This window comes from Pelobates fuscus, chromosome 2, assembly GCF_036172605.1.
Source record: "Pelobates fuscus isolate aPelFus1 chromosome 2, aPelFus1.pri, whole genome shotgun sequence".
Taxonomy (NCBI): Eukaryota; Metazoa; Chordata; class Amphibia; order Anura; family Pelobatidae; genus Pelobates; species Pelobates fuscus.
The window spans coordinates 146,203,578-146,220,524 of NC_086318.1; the positions used below are offsets into that span (position 1 = coordinate 146,203,578).

General features: G+C 41.1%; 1 protein-coding gene across 1 annotated transcript in view; it reads right to left on the reverse strand.

Annotated features, from left to right (window-relative positions):
* Positions 1-2,494: 2,494 nt before the first annotated feature.
* The window catches only part of LOC134586219 (tumor protein 63-like), a 57,484-nt gene continuing 43,031 nt past the window's right edge, over positions 2,495-16,947 (reverse strand). The window contains exons 4-5 of the mRNA XM_063441715.1: positions 3,306-3,364; positions 2,495-2,639 (exon numbers count right to left, since the gene is read on the reverse strand). Of these exons, the coding sequence (XP_063297785.1) occupies positions 2,495-2,639; positions 3,306-3,364 (204 nt within the window). The remainder of the gene's footprint in view (positions 2,640-3,305; positions 3,365-16,947) is intronic.

Genomic DNA, 16,947 nt, shown 5'->3' on the forward strand with positions numbered 1-16,947 from the left:
TCCTCTCTTACCATGCACCCGCACTGTGGGCTGTATTTCCCTTTCTTTCCAGAACTGGGCCGCCCTTTCGTCAGACATGTGGATTCTACAAACAGTACGGGGCTACATCATAGACCTGGTAGGAACCCCCGTTCAGGCGCGCCCCCCGTGCCCCATCTATCTGTCATCTCACGACCACGATCTCGTCAATACGGAACTGCGTGAACTGCGGGACAAGGGAGCCATACAGTCCGCAAAAAGACAGGAGAATTCCGCCCTGTCATCAACCTGCGCGACCTCAACGCGTACGTGGTGTACCGCCACTTCAAGATGGAGGGCATCCATCTTCTACGAGATCTCCTGCGAAACAACGATTGGTTTACCAGGCTCGACCTAAAGGACGCATACCTGTCTGTCCCAGTACATCCGGACTGCCGACCCCTTCTCCGATTCCTTTGGCACGACCGTCCTTGGCAATTCACCTGCCTCCCTTTCGGGCTCAGCTCGGCCCCATGGTGTTTCACCAAACTCCTAAAACCAGTGGTAGCCCACCTGCGGTCCAGGGGCATCCGGTGCATCATTTACTTGGACGACATCCTTCTCTTCTGCTCCGAGAAGTTCAGGCTACGTCAACACACTCGTCTCGCGGTGACACTGCTGGAATCCCTGGGTTTTGTGGTGAACCGCCAAAAGTCGGAATTGACTCCCTCTCAGACTATACAATTCCTAGGCTTCGAGATCGAGTCCACATCATGCACTCTGAGACTGCCATCCTCAAAGATCGTCATTGGAGGGACGTCAGCGACTGGAAGCTGGACACAAGAGTATTCCGGGCCATCGCAGCCCCAAGAGGTCCTTTTCACCTGGACCTGTTTGCCTCCCGCAACAACTACCAAACCCCGGAGTTCTTCAGCTGGCTCCCGGACCCGGAGAGCAAGACGACGGACGCATTTCTCCAACGTTGGCCGACCACCGGGGCCTACGCTTTTCTCCCATTCTCCATGATTGCGAGAACACTGCACCAAATCCGGACGCAACAAGTGACACTGACCCTCATAACGCCCTTGTGGCAGAGCCAACCTTGGTTCCCGGATCTTCTGGCCTCCTCATGCAAGGACCCTCTGCTCCTACCGTCCTTCCCGGACCTGCTCACAGATCCCAAAGGGAATCTTCACCCACTCCTCTTGGAAGACCGTCTGCCCTTTGTGGCTTGGACTCTTTCAGGGGTTCCTGGCAAGTCAGCGGACTATCGCAGGCTACTAGGGGACTCCTGGGCCCCCGGAACTAGACGCTGCTAGCTTTCAGCTTGGGCCTCATGGTCTACTTGGTGCGTGGAACGGGACTCCGATCCATTTACAGCACCTATTCCCATGATTCTCAACTTTCTTTCATCTTTGTTTTCGACGGGTCGCTCTTACCTCTCCGTTAACGTTGTTCGTTCGGCGATTTCGGCGGCCCACACACCCGTCGGGGACCTCCCGGTTGGCAAAGACCCTCCGGTCTGTCGCCTTCTCCGCGGTATGCGGCTGCGCTGCCCTCCAGCCCCCAAGTACACTCACCTCTGGGACGTCGGGCTGGTTCGCAGTTTTCTCCGGGATTGGCACCCTAACGAACAATTGTCCCTCCGACAATTGTCAGCTAAATTCGCCTTCCTGCTTTGCCTGGTGTCTTTCCGTCGAGTGTCAGACGTACGAGCCTTCGACGTCGACGCTTTCAATGTCGCCCCCGATGGGGTCACATTCCATATTTCCCGTCGTACCAAGTCTGATTCGACCTCGGTTTTTTACCCTTTTTTTCCAGATGACCCCACGCTCCAGTCTCTACCACCACGCTAGCTCGATGGATTCGCTGGATCCTCTCTCTCGCCGGTATAGACCCCTCTTTCGGTTCTCATTCCGTACGCGGGGCGGTGGCCTCCTCAGCCTTCCTAGCGGGGGCGTCCTTGTCGGATATCCTTCGGGCGGCGGATTGGTCTGGGGAATCTACCTTTCGCACCTTCTACTTCCGATATCCTCCTTCTGCTGGGATATCTCTACTTCAGCGTTAAAAGTGCAAAATAGGAAGCCTCCTGTCATGTAATAAAATTGAAGATTATGCTAGCTTTAGTGTACTAATAATCTTAATTTTAATAAGGACAGGAGGCAAGTATTTTCCCTCCCTTTTGTTCCCTCCCCTGACACCTCGGGGGGGGGGGGGGGGGTGGATCTCGAGGTGACAGATATTAATTTCTGGTTTAAAGTCGCTGTGTTTCTGACCTATCATTTAGTGGTCTATTCTGGTCAACACTTGACTCTCATATTAGGGACCTGACATCATAAGTTTCAGGAGCATGTTTTATTATATACTAATATTTGTCATCTACTCTGTATTAATTTCTTCTTGAAAGCATACTGATAAAGGCTCATCTGCTTGACCAGTTATGGTTCAGTACCTAACCTATTTTATACTCTCCTTTCAGTGTAATCCTCTTCAGGACCTCCACTGGATACCGTTTCGGGATCCCTCACGACTCCGCTTAATTGGCTGAGGACTTTGTTTGCTTCTTGGTCCTGGTTTCACTGTTAGGAGTCTCCTCAAGTTCAGCGCTCCACTGAGGACACTTCCATTGGTTTCGTTTGGGTTTCTGGTTATTTTCGAGTTCAGTCAGGACTTGGATGTCGCTTAAAGAAAGAGGAAGTGTACAGGCAGCATGACCCTTATAAACACTATGCTGCCCATTGATTTATTGTTACTCTTTATGTTTTTCTTTACTGCTATGGCGTTTAGTAAAGAGAGTTAATGCAAAATACTCGCCTCCTGTCCTTATTAAAATTAAGATTATTAGTACACTAAAGCTAGCATAATCTTCAATTTTCTCTGATGCAACTTTGGTCTTCCACAGATTTTTGTATGTGTATGAAGCAAATTGCAATAATGCAGAATAATTATTTGTTTAGCCCTCTGAGGTGACCACACCTTCAAATGTTCTTAAACAGTCGTAAATAGCTCAGGCTACATGACTGATATAGTACTTTCAATGCACTACATGGAAAGATGATAAACATCTAGTGTAATCAAGTCTGCCTTTACTGCTGGATTCCTGTATGTTCATCAACCCTCTGCGCTCCCTCCCTGAAGTCAGATCTGTGCCACATCTTTAAGGGACATCTCTTAGACTTAAAGACAGGTGCTGGAAGAACATTTGCCCTGAGGCTGCACAAAACACAAGGCAATAGGTATTTTCAATTTACACAGAACTGCAAATCCCCCTCCCCTCAGGACATGCTCTCTGCCAGTGTAAACTTTAGAAAAACACTGCCATAGGGAAGACAAACAGTTTTCTTCACCTTGGACACAATAAGGATCGTTGTTTCATACAGCAAATCAGTACAAAACCAATGTTGACCTGGATTATGAAATAATAAACCAAAAATTATGTTTTAAGAAAAATGAATTACACTAGATCATTTTTAAAAACAAGCAGTCATTATTACATTATGTCAAATAGCCACAAAACACCTATCAATCATTAAAAACAGGAAGGGTTTAGGCGAGATAAATAATTGGGTCAAAAGTATATGGACAACTAACCATCACACTTATATAAACGAGTTGGACATTCCATTCCAAGACCATCGGGGTAACTGTGATGTTGGCCCTGCCTTTACGGAAACAACAGCCACAAAACTTCTGGAATGACTTTCCACAAGATTTCGGATTGGCACTATGAGAATTTGGGCCTAGACAGATAAAAAAGCATTTGTGAGGTCAGGCACCGATGTTAATAAAGAAAATCTGTCTCGGAATCTGCATTAAAATGTATCAGATTATTCCTGCTGGGTGGGAGGGGACACATCACACTCAGCCTACAAGGGGAGAATCACATTACGTCTGTCACCAGCAGTTCACGCTGTCAACAGATGTAAAATATGCAGAGAATAGCATATTTTGTGCCGTGAGTGCCAATTACAAGCAGAAAAACTGCGTATGCAGACTCCTACCACCATAACCACATCAAAAAGCAGAAGTGGTCCTGGTGGATGGAGTAACTCTTTAAGATGACTTTTCACTGGAATTAAGAGGTCTAACTCAAACCATGGAAAACAGCCCCAGACCACTATTCTTCCTTTTCCAAACTTTACAGTAGGTGCTATGTATTTCCAGTATCCATTATACCTAGATTCTTCCGTCTGGCAGCCTGATAATGAAGCATTATTCATCACTCCAGAGAATACATGCTCCATTGCTCCAGAGTCCAGTGTTGGAGTGTTTTGCACCAACCAAGGAAACGATTGGCATGGCATGTGTTCATGTGAGGCTTGCGTGGATCGGCTGATATCCACCGGATTCTGCTCTAGTCTGTCGGAAATGGCGACTGTTCCGGTGTGCTGCCAGGCTCCCAAGTCAAGAAAGATATTTTTAAAATATTGTTTTTTACTTTTTGCAGAACAATTAAAAATTCCGTCAAATTGGATTTTTGCCTTCTTATGGATCAATAAAGGGAAGAGATATACATTAAGTAAAAAATTATGGACTTGTCTTTTTTTTTTCCTTTCAATATTACTAGGACACTTAGAAGAACATAATAATAATTTTAAAAAATCTGAATTAATTTTGATATGTATTATATTAGAAGCAGATGCATCATAATGTGGGATCCTGTTAAGAACTAGCCTAAAAGATTAAAAAAAAGAAAAAAAAGTTTTAACTGAAACAAAATCAAAAGGTTAACAGTGTTTTTGTTTCAACAAATCTGAATGCATTTACAAATATAAAAATGATAATATCAATTAGATAAGAGAATAAATAAAAATAAACTCAAAACTGAATACAAATGGCAAACTTTAAATTGTTACTATTAAATTATAATCCTTGGACATCCCCCTGCTGGAGATTTTTGGAAGTGAAATTCGGTATAATCTTCACTGTGCAAATTGCTTCACTGCATCAGTCTGTAAGGAAAATATGTTTGATATAAAGCTTATGACGGTGAAAAGGGGCCTCAGATAAAAAAAACATATTTGGGAAGGATGGAGTAGCTTTATTAAAGTCCCAAGTTACTGTGGGCTCTAATAAACCCACTATACCCACTTTATATTATTGCAGGCTCTGATCCAGCTTATGCACTGCACATTACATGTCAATAAGCCCCAATTCCCCACCCTTTCAGTTTACTATCCTAATTTTTCTTAACAATTTCCCAACAAGGGTCCTCATCCCTCATCCCTAGTCTCTAGTGACATGAGGTTGTTGAACCAGTGATGCCTCGGTAAAGCTCATTTGCAACGCATGCTGTAGGATTTTGGTACGCAACAACTCATCTTTATAGTATGACTGAGTGGGCATGATCAAAGCTTGATAAAGCAAAGCTCTGTGGAGCTGCACTAATTACTGCCAGCAAGGGCTGTACTCATGGGACTTTCAATAACCTAAAGGTCGCTGCCATCTCCTCTACCAGTTCGTAATTGTGGGTAAACTGGAACAGCTTACAACTAAACAAAATGTGGAATCCAAACAAAGTCCTCTGTAGCAGCAACACTGAACTTATTGAATGAACGCTATAGATACAATAGACACAATAGATCTAAATAGCTGTTTAGGCCTACGGCCCTCCCCATACCTCCGGATAAAAAGGTGATTTATTCACCTTTTTCTAGCACCGCTGGAAATTGTTGGGAGACTATCACCGCTCTGCGCCAATAAGCATCGCCTTATAGATATGCATTGACTTAGTGGAAAGTTTAGGACATTGTGCAGCACTAACCCAGGAGGTACCTCTAGTGGCCGTCTGAGTGACTTCCACTGGAGGTGTTGCTAGGCAGCAATGTAAACACTGCCTTTTATCAACTCATCAATGCTCTGTTTATATTCCTCAATAACAAGTGGATATTTTGGGCAGCGTGTGTGTGTGTGTGTGTGTGTATTTTCATCTTCACTAGAAAATAAATACTATAGTATTACTAGCATCTACTATTACTATTGCAAAAATATTTTCTATTAATGCCCTGCTCTTTCTAATCTATCTTTACTAAACATATAGCATTACTGATATCAATGTATTATCAATGTGAAACACATATTTTTTATAAACATTGACAGCGTATAGTAAGAGGCATAAACAGTTTATTTATGGGGACAAAAGAGGACTAAAGCCAGGCTTAGAGACAATACATATGCTTTATTACTAAAGGGAATAATAGGATTATAGTCAATAACAATTATGAACCAATAATAATGAATCAATTAATCAATAAGCTTTTCACCGGTGCTCACACATGCTGCATCTCAAGCAGATGCGTACAAGCAGAGAGAAGGAAAAGAGATATATTCTGTGTAATGGTTCAATGCCAGCTCAGCCACCACTGGATGTTTTTAAAATCTGAAGGAACTTCAGGTACCCGACAGTTAGAAAAGGGAGGTAAATAATTAAAGACTAATGGATTTGAAGTGAAAACGAACAGAAAACAGAAGCCCTGTCTGCCAAAAGTAATACTATTCATGTCTGACAATATTTGCACTTGATTGTTAATGTTTAATTAATGTGGAATGCTTGCTTCTATTCACAGCGCACCTGTCCGCAGAACAATGTGGAGAGCATGAGTGTGGAGATATGACTCAGAACCACCTAATTACATACCAGGTCCCATGTAATTGGCACCACGCTGAGGTTTTCTTTATAATGACACTTTCACTTTTAAGCAATCTCATTGATTTTTTTTTTTTTTTAAAGAATATTTATTGTGCACAGGAGTTGCTCCAACCTTTCTGATAACGGAGGTGTCAACAAAATATACCACATTGACAAACAAGCGCATCAGTGACATATCATATGTTACATGCAAAAGTTTGATGTCATCATGACAATATAGTTGTAACAAACACAACTGTCGGATAAAATCATTTTAAATGTTTCAACAAATTCCGGTTTATATAGGCACATTTTGTCCCAAACATTAGTTTTTAATATTTCTCATTAAAATTCCTTATTAAGCTACTGTCTGAAGAAATATCTAGTTTAAAAAATATATTTAGAGATGACATAAAAGTGTAGATTTAAAATAATACACTCATTCCCTTTCCAAACACATTTGGAGCTGGAGTGGATGGATGGATGGTTGGAAAATTAACCGGGGGCCCCAGACAGATGTATGTATCATCATCTCTACATCAATGTAAGGGATGGTAAGCTTAGTGAGAATAGACATTGTGAGATCTTGCACATGAGAGCACAAGGCACAACTGCAATTGGAGGTTGTATTTACATTTTATGTAAAAAAAAATTTATATAAAAAAATATTATGTATCAGCTATTGCGGTATATTCAGTCTGGAAAAAGTCAGCAGGTGGTTTTCGTTTGCGTTTTCTTTTGAAACGCCTCTTTGAAAGGTATGAAAACAGGTAGAGGTAAGTAGGCATTAAGGGGGGCATGTCAATGACACAATTTATATCACTTATGATGCCCAAAGTGGCCAGTCCTTCCAGAAAAGGTTGACTGACAGCTTCCATTCAGGGCAGACTGTACAGAGAGCCTACTGCCACACTATCTGCATGGTCCTAGTACCTTCATCACTCAAGTAATATGCTCATACTGTGCTATCTGGGGACAGATAGCTGCTGTCCCCAGATGCAGGACACCGGGGAACAAAATTAGGATAGTGGGACTGGATCCAAAATCGGAACTGCCCTACCTAAACTGGGCCTCTAGGGAGGCCTGGATTACAGGAGTTTATTGCTAAATGTAATGTAGACTTATACATGCTTGATATGTGTGATTTATTTTATAAGTATGCTACATGTGACATGAATGCAGCATCTTAAAGATTCATGTGACTTGAGTGCTGTGTGTGGTTTAGTGATGATATAGTTGCTGCTAAGTTTTCTGGTTGACGTGAAGCAGTTGCTGTGTATCTAAAGGGGGTGATTAATGGGGAAAGTTACAAGTGCATGTGTTATGCAATAAAAAAATAAAAAAAATAAAAACATTTTTACCAATAAAAGAAAAATATATATGTTTTACTCTTTTTTTCTAATTATAACAAGTGACTATATTAGTTATATTATCACAAGGCTAGTTTTCTAAATGTACCACATATACGTTTTTATGTTCAAATTCCATAGCTCTCTGGTTTTGATAAATCCTTCACCTGACAGTAAGTGGTTAATAGAAACAATCCCAGGATTAAGTGCAGATCAGTTTCCGAGTCACTGAAATAGACACAATGGAGATAAACAGTAATAGCTGTCCTCACAGCAGTAAAACTCATTTAGAAACTTTCCAGTCAGTGAGATTGGACTTGACACTGGACCCTTTCCCTGTAATCAATACCCATACTCCTAAAAGAGATGAGACTTCACAGAAACAAAGGTCATTTGGCACCAAGATAATAATCGCTGATGATACAGTTTTTATAGTAAATGAAAAAACAGAGCAGTAAGCAACAGAGCAAAAATATATAATTATTGCATCTGCCACCACTTAAAGCTGGATAAACCTACCACATTTTATCCCTGAGATCTGAATCTGAATTATTTTACATACACACATTTTTACACCTGTGTAGGAGGACTTCTACATTGCTTTGTGTGGACGCTGGGAATGGATCCACATATATAAATGTAATTGGTGGGCCTACGAGAGACTGGAGAACAAATTACAGCAGCATTGTCGGATTTTTTTGTTTTCTTCTTTCATATTTCTCTTCTTTATGCACCTTGTATGTCATAGCCAATTGCCTTTATTTATATTTTTTAAATATGTCTCTCCCTTGCACCAGTTCTCCATATATTTGCGTCTCTATTTTGTTCTCCTCTGTCCATTATGTCTACAATTTACCATGCTGTTTGCTCATATGGGGTACTTTTGACTGGTGCATTGTGGGTAAATTAGCTTAGCTGCTTAAATTTCACCCAATGCCAAAATTTGCCAAAGATCAAACACCCCATAAGAAAATTCAGTCCCTTACTTTATCTTATGTAAAGCTAAAAAAAACTAGGGTGAATTTAAAAAAAAAAGGGGGGGGGGGGGGGAATAGAGGGACAAAAAGGATTCAAGTGAACCAGTTATGTCTTTTTGCAACTTTAGCTAAATTACATCGAATGCGTCATATACCATAGATTTATTCAATGCAAAATATTGTGATTTACTCACTTTACCTCTGTTCCAGTGCCGACATTTTCTGTACTTTGTGGGTAACACCCACCTCCATTCAGCACCCTTGATCCTCTAGCTCATGGGTCGTCAACCTGGTCCCTACCGCCCACTAGTGGGCGTTTCAGGATTCCAGGTGGGCGGTAGGGATTTCCTCGTTTTGATAGGGCGGGCGGGCGCGAGCCAGCGCGAGCAACCGGGTACCGCCGTCACCATTTGCGGCCCCGGCCCGCGCAGTAAACCCCGGGGCTACCTTCCAAGGTGTCCATCGGGTGGCCCATGCTGTCAGGGCCACCCGATGGATGTGGATTGTAAGGGGGTCTGGTCAGCGCTGGGTGCTTTAACAGCGCGACTGGGCCCCCTGTGATGACATCACAGAGCTGGGAGGAAGTGACTGCACGTCACTCCTCCCAGCTAACACTGAGAGCCGCACGGGAGGAAGACCAGGGAGTCAGAGTGGGAACTCTGACTCCTATCCACCTGAGCCACCACTGGACCCAGGGAAAGTCACCCTCCTGCACCTTAAAGGTAGGAAACAGGAGGGTGACTTAACTATAATGTGTGTGTTTGTTTTTGTGTGTGTCGTTGTATGTATGTCTTGTGTTTGTGTCTTTGTATGTCTTGTGTGTGTCTGTGTGTATGTGTCTTTGTATGTATGTATGTGTGTGTGTGTGTCTGTCTGTATATATGTGTGTATGTATGTGTCTTATGTATGTATGTGTGCCTGTCTGTTTGTATGTATGTGTCTTGTGTGTCTGTATGTATGTGTCTTGTGTGTGTGTGTGCCTGTCTGTGTGCCTTTGCGTGTGTGTGTCTGTATGTGTCTTGCATTAGTGGGCGGTAGGTAGAAAAAGGTTGACTACCACTGCTCTAGCTGTATTGTTTGATTGCAAACCTCTTCTGTGATGCTGACACACCGGTCCCCTGCAAGCAATTACGTGTATAAATGGAGTGATTTCTTGTCAATCTGTTCCTATACATCCTAGACCTTGCTGTTGTTGCTATGCTAGAAAAGCAAGAGGACAGTCCGTAAGTGGTCTTGTCTGATGTCCCTTGTTAGTGAATTCTTCGGCACAGGGTCTATGCCAAATAATTCACTAGCAGGTGGGAGAAAAAACGATTTTTCATTAGGTTTTTCCCCCAACCTATTCATTTGCTAGCAAATCTACCAGCACAATATACACTTGGAATTTTATAAATTGTAAGTAATGAAAAGGCAAAAAGTCCCAAAAAACGGCTCCCACAAACGGCCACACACAAACCTCCCACCCAGAGACATCAATAGGGCGGAAGAATAAGAAATTCTGACTCCCGGAGCCGCCAAAGACCCCTGATATTCGGCTTGCATTTGCAAGGCCCTCTCCACTGGCTTCCAACAAAATGGCACCTGCAGCACTCAGCGAGACCTCAGACGACTCTCAGGAGGACAGAGAGAGCCTTGCCTCACCTCCAGCACCTCCAAGCCATAAGGGACCTGCTGGAAGAAATGCGGGAGGTGTGGAGAGCTGACCGGCGGAGCACAAAAAAAGAGGTGGGTGATCTCCATCAGCGGCTTACAGTGGTGGAATCAAGAGAGGTAGCAAGGGACCACCAACCTCCACTAAAAGACAGCCCTAAGCTTTATGGGGGGGGAGACCCCATTCCGCCAGATGGACTCTCGCAGGCCCTAGCAGCCACACAGCATGGTGTACGAGAGAGCAGCCATGGGACACTCAATCTAAGAGAGCTGCTGGCGTTTAGGCTTCTTATGAGGCTTCTGCCTTCATTTCATTGACATCTGCACCGCGTCAGGGTCTCGCCTAGCAGGTCACAGCTTGACTGTGCTTTGCAAGGTGTCAGGCTGGATGTCATCAGCGAATCTGCTCCCAAAATTGCGATCATATGCACTTGATGGTTCTATCAAGTTGCTCTTCATGCGAGGACCAAGTCATGGATGGTTGGAGAAGTATATGTATCTCATCAGCGGCCATCTTCGGTCGCTGGTTGCAGTGAGGCTGCTCGTCAGGAACCGCCTGGACCAGCATAGGGGAGCAGGTCTGCACCTCAGTGGGGACCGAGATAACCCACACGATCCATGGAGGGGGGGGGAACGAGGGCCCAGATTCAAGAGTTTAGCCCATTGTGGCAGCAAGTGAGTGGCCGCCTCCCCCGTGCCGACCATGCTTATAGGCCGCTTGGATGAATCTTACATGTAAATCAGTTTATTTTGTTCCAGCATGTGCACTGTGGTGTTACCTCTTGTCTGGTGGCCTTTAAAGGTTGAGTATAGGCTATTTTTACTGTTTTTCTGCAATATCTGCCATGATGTACAAGAGCTGTAGCAACTAGCCTCTGCTCAGCTTAGAAGTCAGGCCACGTCTCCTCTGTATTTATTTTTGAGGTTACTATCCAGCAACAGCATTTATCCAGAAGGTGAGGTGGAACCTTTAAGACACCAAATAACTAGAGCCAGGTATTTTTTATTATTTCAGTTGTCATTTGGGATTAAAATTAGTATATACATATGTTTATTTATTTGACCACACAGATTTACACTAAATTCTGTTTTCTTCTTTATTTTTATGTTTTACCTACAAGAAAATTCAGTTTTCAGTACCAATATTAGGTAATTTATTTTTCTTTGCATATTGATATTGGTTCATGGTGGTAAGTATTGTTTAACAATACTTTTTTGTGTATATTAGAGGATTGTACAGTGGTGTTTGTTGTGTGTTTTGTTGTGCACATGCATGCATTATGCTATTTAAAATTAGAATATGTTGTAGGAGCATGACAAATACCCTTTAAATCAAAAACAAAAAGAAAAAAACTTGTGACAGTGCTGCTTCAAGATAGATTTAATTTCAGTTTTTGTAAAGGGCGAAGAGGCATGTGACTGGCTCATTCAAGAAACCAATCACATTAATTCTACATATAAAGAAGAGGAGAAATTAAGCTACGTTTCTTTTTCTTCTCTTCAATTGCAATGCTTGCTTTGGATTTCCCTGTTTGAACTGGATTGTAATGTAATTTGTTAAATCTTTAAAATAAATTCAAAAGAATACAGAGCATCTCATGAAAACACAAGTTATAGGTGGATTTCAATGTTCTGTTCAATGGTGTAGATTCCATAGAAGTGACAGTTGCCTTTCATTTTAATATTTATATAGAACTCATGCTACATTTACATGTAAACACTAGCTCATTTTTTGGGCAACTTATCTTGTCCGCCTCTAATCAAAAATGCAATGAGCACCATTTATATAAAAAATTTTTTATAAATACATCAGTTCTTAAAATATCACCTATAAGAACATAATATCAAATTTTCCCATTATACCATATTACATCATGCTCTAATGGCAAATATGACATATGAGCCCGACATCAATTTTTGGGATTTGATATTGGCAAAAAAAACATATTCATTTCTGGTTTATGTAAATTGATATGAAGCAGCAGCAGAGTTGGGCAAATATAACAGTTCTATTTCCTCAGTCCTCAAGAGATTGATGGAGCTGTAATTTTGCAAGAATGTCTAAACTCCTTTAATGTGTTTACAAAGGTCATACAGACATCCATACCCTTTTCCTGACTTATGCTTCCTTTAATAGTTCACTAGAAGCAGAAAACCCTAAAACAGCTGTTTAATAACGTAACGCGAATTATAGCTGCTTATTCTCAAATGGATTAAACATACAAAGCAAAACTTTATTGGCCTGCTGACATTGCGTTATGCAGCGATACGAAATCTCTGTCTGTCTTGCTGCAAAGAAATATGATTTGCAATCAACCATTAGTTTCAAATTATTTATTTTGAAAGCTTTACAAAATTATAATCATTAACCAAAGGGTATAGAACAGTTCAAGAACAGTTTAACGCCCTTAAGGTAAGCGGGCACCATCGGCCACATGGCAGGCACCATAACAACTTAATTTCAGTGATGTTGTTATGGTGCCTGGAGTTTTCCTTTATGATGACCAATATGAAACAAAAAAGGGCACAGCCAACTATTAGAACAAATATGAGTGATAACATTTTAAAAATAGGGATTACAAAGTATATACTCTACCAGGAATGGAGAACAGGAAGAAAACCAATGGTCTTATAGTCTTTAATCTGTATTAGTATTACTACTATCTGGTCTTGTATTCATTTATTAATTATTATGAATTAAAATTTGTCAACATAACTTGATAGTTCTCTCTAGTAGTCATTAAAGCACAATAATTCGGTTTAACACAGCACCATCAAGAGTTTCAGTACGATCCATGAATGATAGGTATGAATTATTTTCTCAAAGTTGTAAGGAGAGCTGGGACATTCCTCTATGGCCCATGGCTGGGAATGTCTTACTTATCTAAACTATGCTCCAAGGGGAAGATTGTGAGCAGTGATTGACACTTGTTTTACTTTCTTGTAAAAGGCTTTCAAAACTAAAATCTCTATAGGATCTGAAAAAATGAGAAATTGCTCAAATGCGAAAGGTTAAAAGGATAAGATGCTGCACTTTATGCCTGCAAACATGTAACTTTCGCTGTATGTATAAGATTCCCAGATTCCATTTCAAGTCACTCCTGCTTCAACCCACTCGCAGCTTATTCTGTTCGCTAACGTCACACACAATTCTATTTGACGCTAAATTAAAGCTCTTCAGCATTTAATGCTGCTCAATCAATATAACACCACATATTCAGTCTTGAACACCTTTATTCCTGGCTCTCCTCTTTCTGTCAGCTCCAAACCCTTTTTCAAACAATACCACACCTTTTCTAAATCAACATTAACTCCCACCTTTTATCCCAACACTAACAGCAAGGCCAAGGATATTGCAACATGATCCAGTAGGCGTAAATTCTCAGTACTTGCTGTTCTGGATTATTACATATGTTATCTTTTGAAAAAAACAGAGAAACAGGCACTTAATCATAAGAACCGTATGGGGCACACAATTCCTAGTATATCATTATCACCTAGTGTCACTGCAACAATATTAACCATAACAATCTCAGATAAATGTAGAAAGAATGTAGCACTATAAGTGAAAGGTAATACTGTGCATATATAGCTAAATTCCAAATAGAAACAAAAAAATCTAATACAAAAGGAAGGAGAATCTATACTGTACTGGAGCATAATGGAACACGAATATAGATAATGTACAGTCGCAGCTAGCTAAATTTTGAGGATCTCTATTAAGCTGGTCAACAATAGTGTGATGTACATTTTATACCAGATAGTAGTGTCCTGTCCTCTAGCTATGTTAATGACTAATGGTAAAATAAAATTAAATGGAAAGATTCACACTGTTTTTAGCTTTTGGCTGAAACTAAAGCCGTGAGTCCTCTGGGGATACGTTTATACCAGCATTCAAAGCTGGACCCCGCAAGTTTTAACAATTTGTTTTGGTAAAATTACTCAAGCTCTGTCAGGATGGATGATGAAAAAGTTTGTTATTTTCACTGATTTTTAATTGGATTGTGATGTGGGCTTTGACAGGGCCATGCTAAGACAGTCTGGTTTTTGGTTTTAGCCCACTCCAGTGTAGCTTTGGCTGTGTGGTTAGGCTCATTATTAAGCTGAAAGATAAACGCCTGCCTCTATCGCACATTAAAAATGGTTTAATCCTACAATTGCCCTGTATTTGGCTCCATGCATTTTTTTCCTTGCAATCCTGGTCAGTCCTGGCTGCTAAAATCCAGCCAAACAAAATGAAGCAACCACAATCACGCATCACTGTGGCAGCGGAGTTCTCAGGATAATAAACACTGCTGGCTTTTTTTTTCAGCAGTTTGCTTTTTCTCATCACACATTCATGAAACTTGGCTTTGTACAGAGTGTCATGTGGGCAATTTTATCCCATACCAACTGCAGATTTTTTCAGCTCCTTCAGTTACCACTGGCCACTGACTAATTCATCATGTCAGTGAGTTGTGTTTCAAGATGGTGGGGCACCAGACACTTCCTCATCTCTCTGGAAGCTCTACCTCCTGATCTGTAGGACTCATATGAAATATTAAAATAGCTGACAAAAAAAATAAAAATATATATATTATGATTATTTATTTAGCGCCAACAAATTCCACAGCGCTGTACAATGACTGGACTAAGAAAACACATAATTGTACCTGTGCGTCCAACTCGTCTGGTTACAGAGGGGTTGAAATCCCTGCTTAATGCTAGAGGGAGTGGGGTATAGTGACACAAAAGGTAAGGGTAGGAGAAGAATAGTAGATTGGTAGAAAGGTGTTCGCTGAAGACTGAGTGTCTTGATGACAGTTGCAAGAGAGTAATCAGGGTGCAGGGGGCTAGTAACAGTTTAATTGATACGCTTTCCTTAAGAAGTGAGTTTTCAATGATTTTTTTGAAGGAGTGGAGACTGGGTGAAAGTCTAACGAGAGTTCCACAGGAACAGTGTAGCCCTAAAGAAGACTTGAAGGCGAAAATCAGCGGTGGGAGTACAAACAATGGATGGATGTAGGTCTGCAGCAGAGCGTAGGATCCTAGATGGGACATACATGTATTAGGGAGAAGAGGCAGGTCGGAGCAGTATTGTGCAGAGATTTGTAAGCAAGAACCAACATTTTAAATTGAGCCCTATATCTTACAGGAAGCCACTGCAGGGACTGACAGAGGGGTTAGGTGTGAGAGGTGCTTTCTTTTTAGACTGCAACTTGGGAGAGAGAGAGAACAGCGGCATGGACAAGTACCTTAGCCGCGTCCAGCATTGACTATTTATAGGTTCGTTGTTTTAACCCTTTAAGAGCCACAGATATTTCCAGCACATTACAATACAATTTGAGTTCCACAACTCTGGCACTTAAAGGGGTAAAAACTAAATACTTGTGTATTACTCACTATACATGAAGCTACTTATGTTAAAGGGACACTATAGTCACCAAAACAACTTTAGCTTAATAAAGCAGTTTTGGTGTATAGATCATGTCCCTGCAGTCTCACTGCTCAATTATCTGCCATTTAGAAGTTAAATCACTTTATTTATGAACTATAGTCACTCCTCCCAGCATGTGACTTGCACAGCCTTCCTAAACACTTTATGTAAAGAGTCATCTAAAGTTTATCCTTCCTTTATGGCAAGTTCTGTTTAATTTAGATTTTCTTATCCCCTGCTATGTTAATAGCTTGCTAGACCCTGCAAGAGCCTCCTGTATGTGATTAAAGTTCAAATTACAGAGAAAGAGATACAATTGTTTGAGGTAAATTACATCTGATTGATAGTGAAACCAGTTTTTTTTTCATGCAGGCTCTGTCAATCAGATTCAGGGGAGGTGTGAGAAGGGCTGCATAAACAGAAGCAAAGTGATTTAACTCCTAAATGACAGTGAATTAAGCAGTGAAACCTGAGATGCATGATCTATACACTAAAACTGCTTCATTAAGCTAAAGTTGTTTAGGTGACTATAGTGTTCCTTTAATGATTTTGCTATTGCTGCTCTGATACAATAAATAATGCCAAAACATGAAATTATTAAGAGTTATAGGAGCACAAAATCAAATTGAAAGAGAGACACACAAAGTGCTAAAATGCAGGAGACATTTTTAAAAGGTACACAGTGATGCTGCTGGATGACACATTAGCAGCATTGAAACTGAGCTTTGTTACTTTGTGTCTTAGTTACTGCCTTTGGCTTTCAATCTGAAAGCCAAGGTTTTAATATTGCATTGGCATTAAATATTTTCTTTCTTTTTTCACATTATTTTTTATTTGCTATATCAGATAGAACCAAACACTGTACAAGATATCATTTTACATGGACCAAGACACAAAAAGCAAACATGTTCACTCTTGCATGTTCATTCAACAGAAACTCAATAAGTGAAATTAATGTAGTTTCCCCAA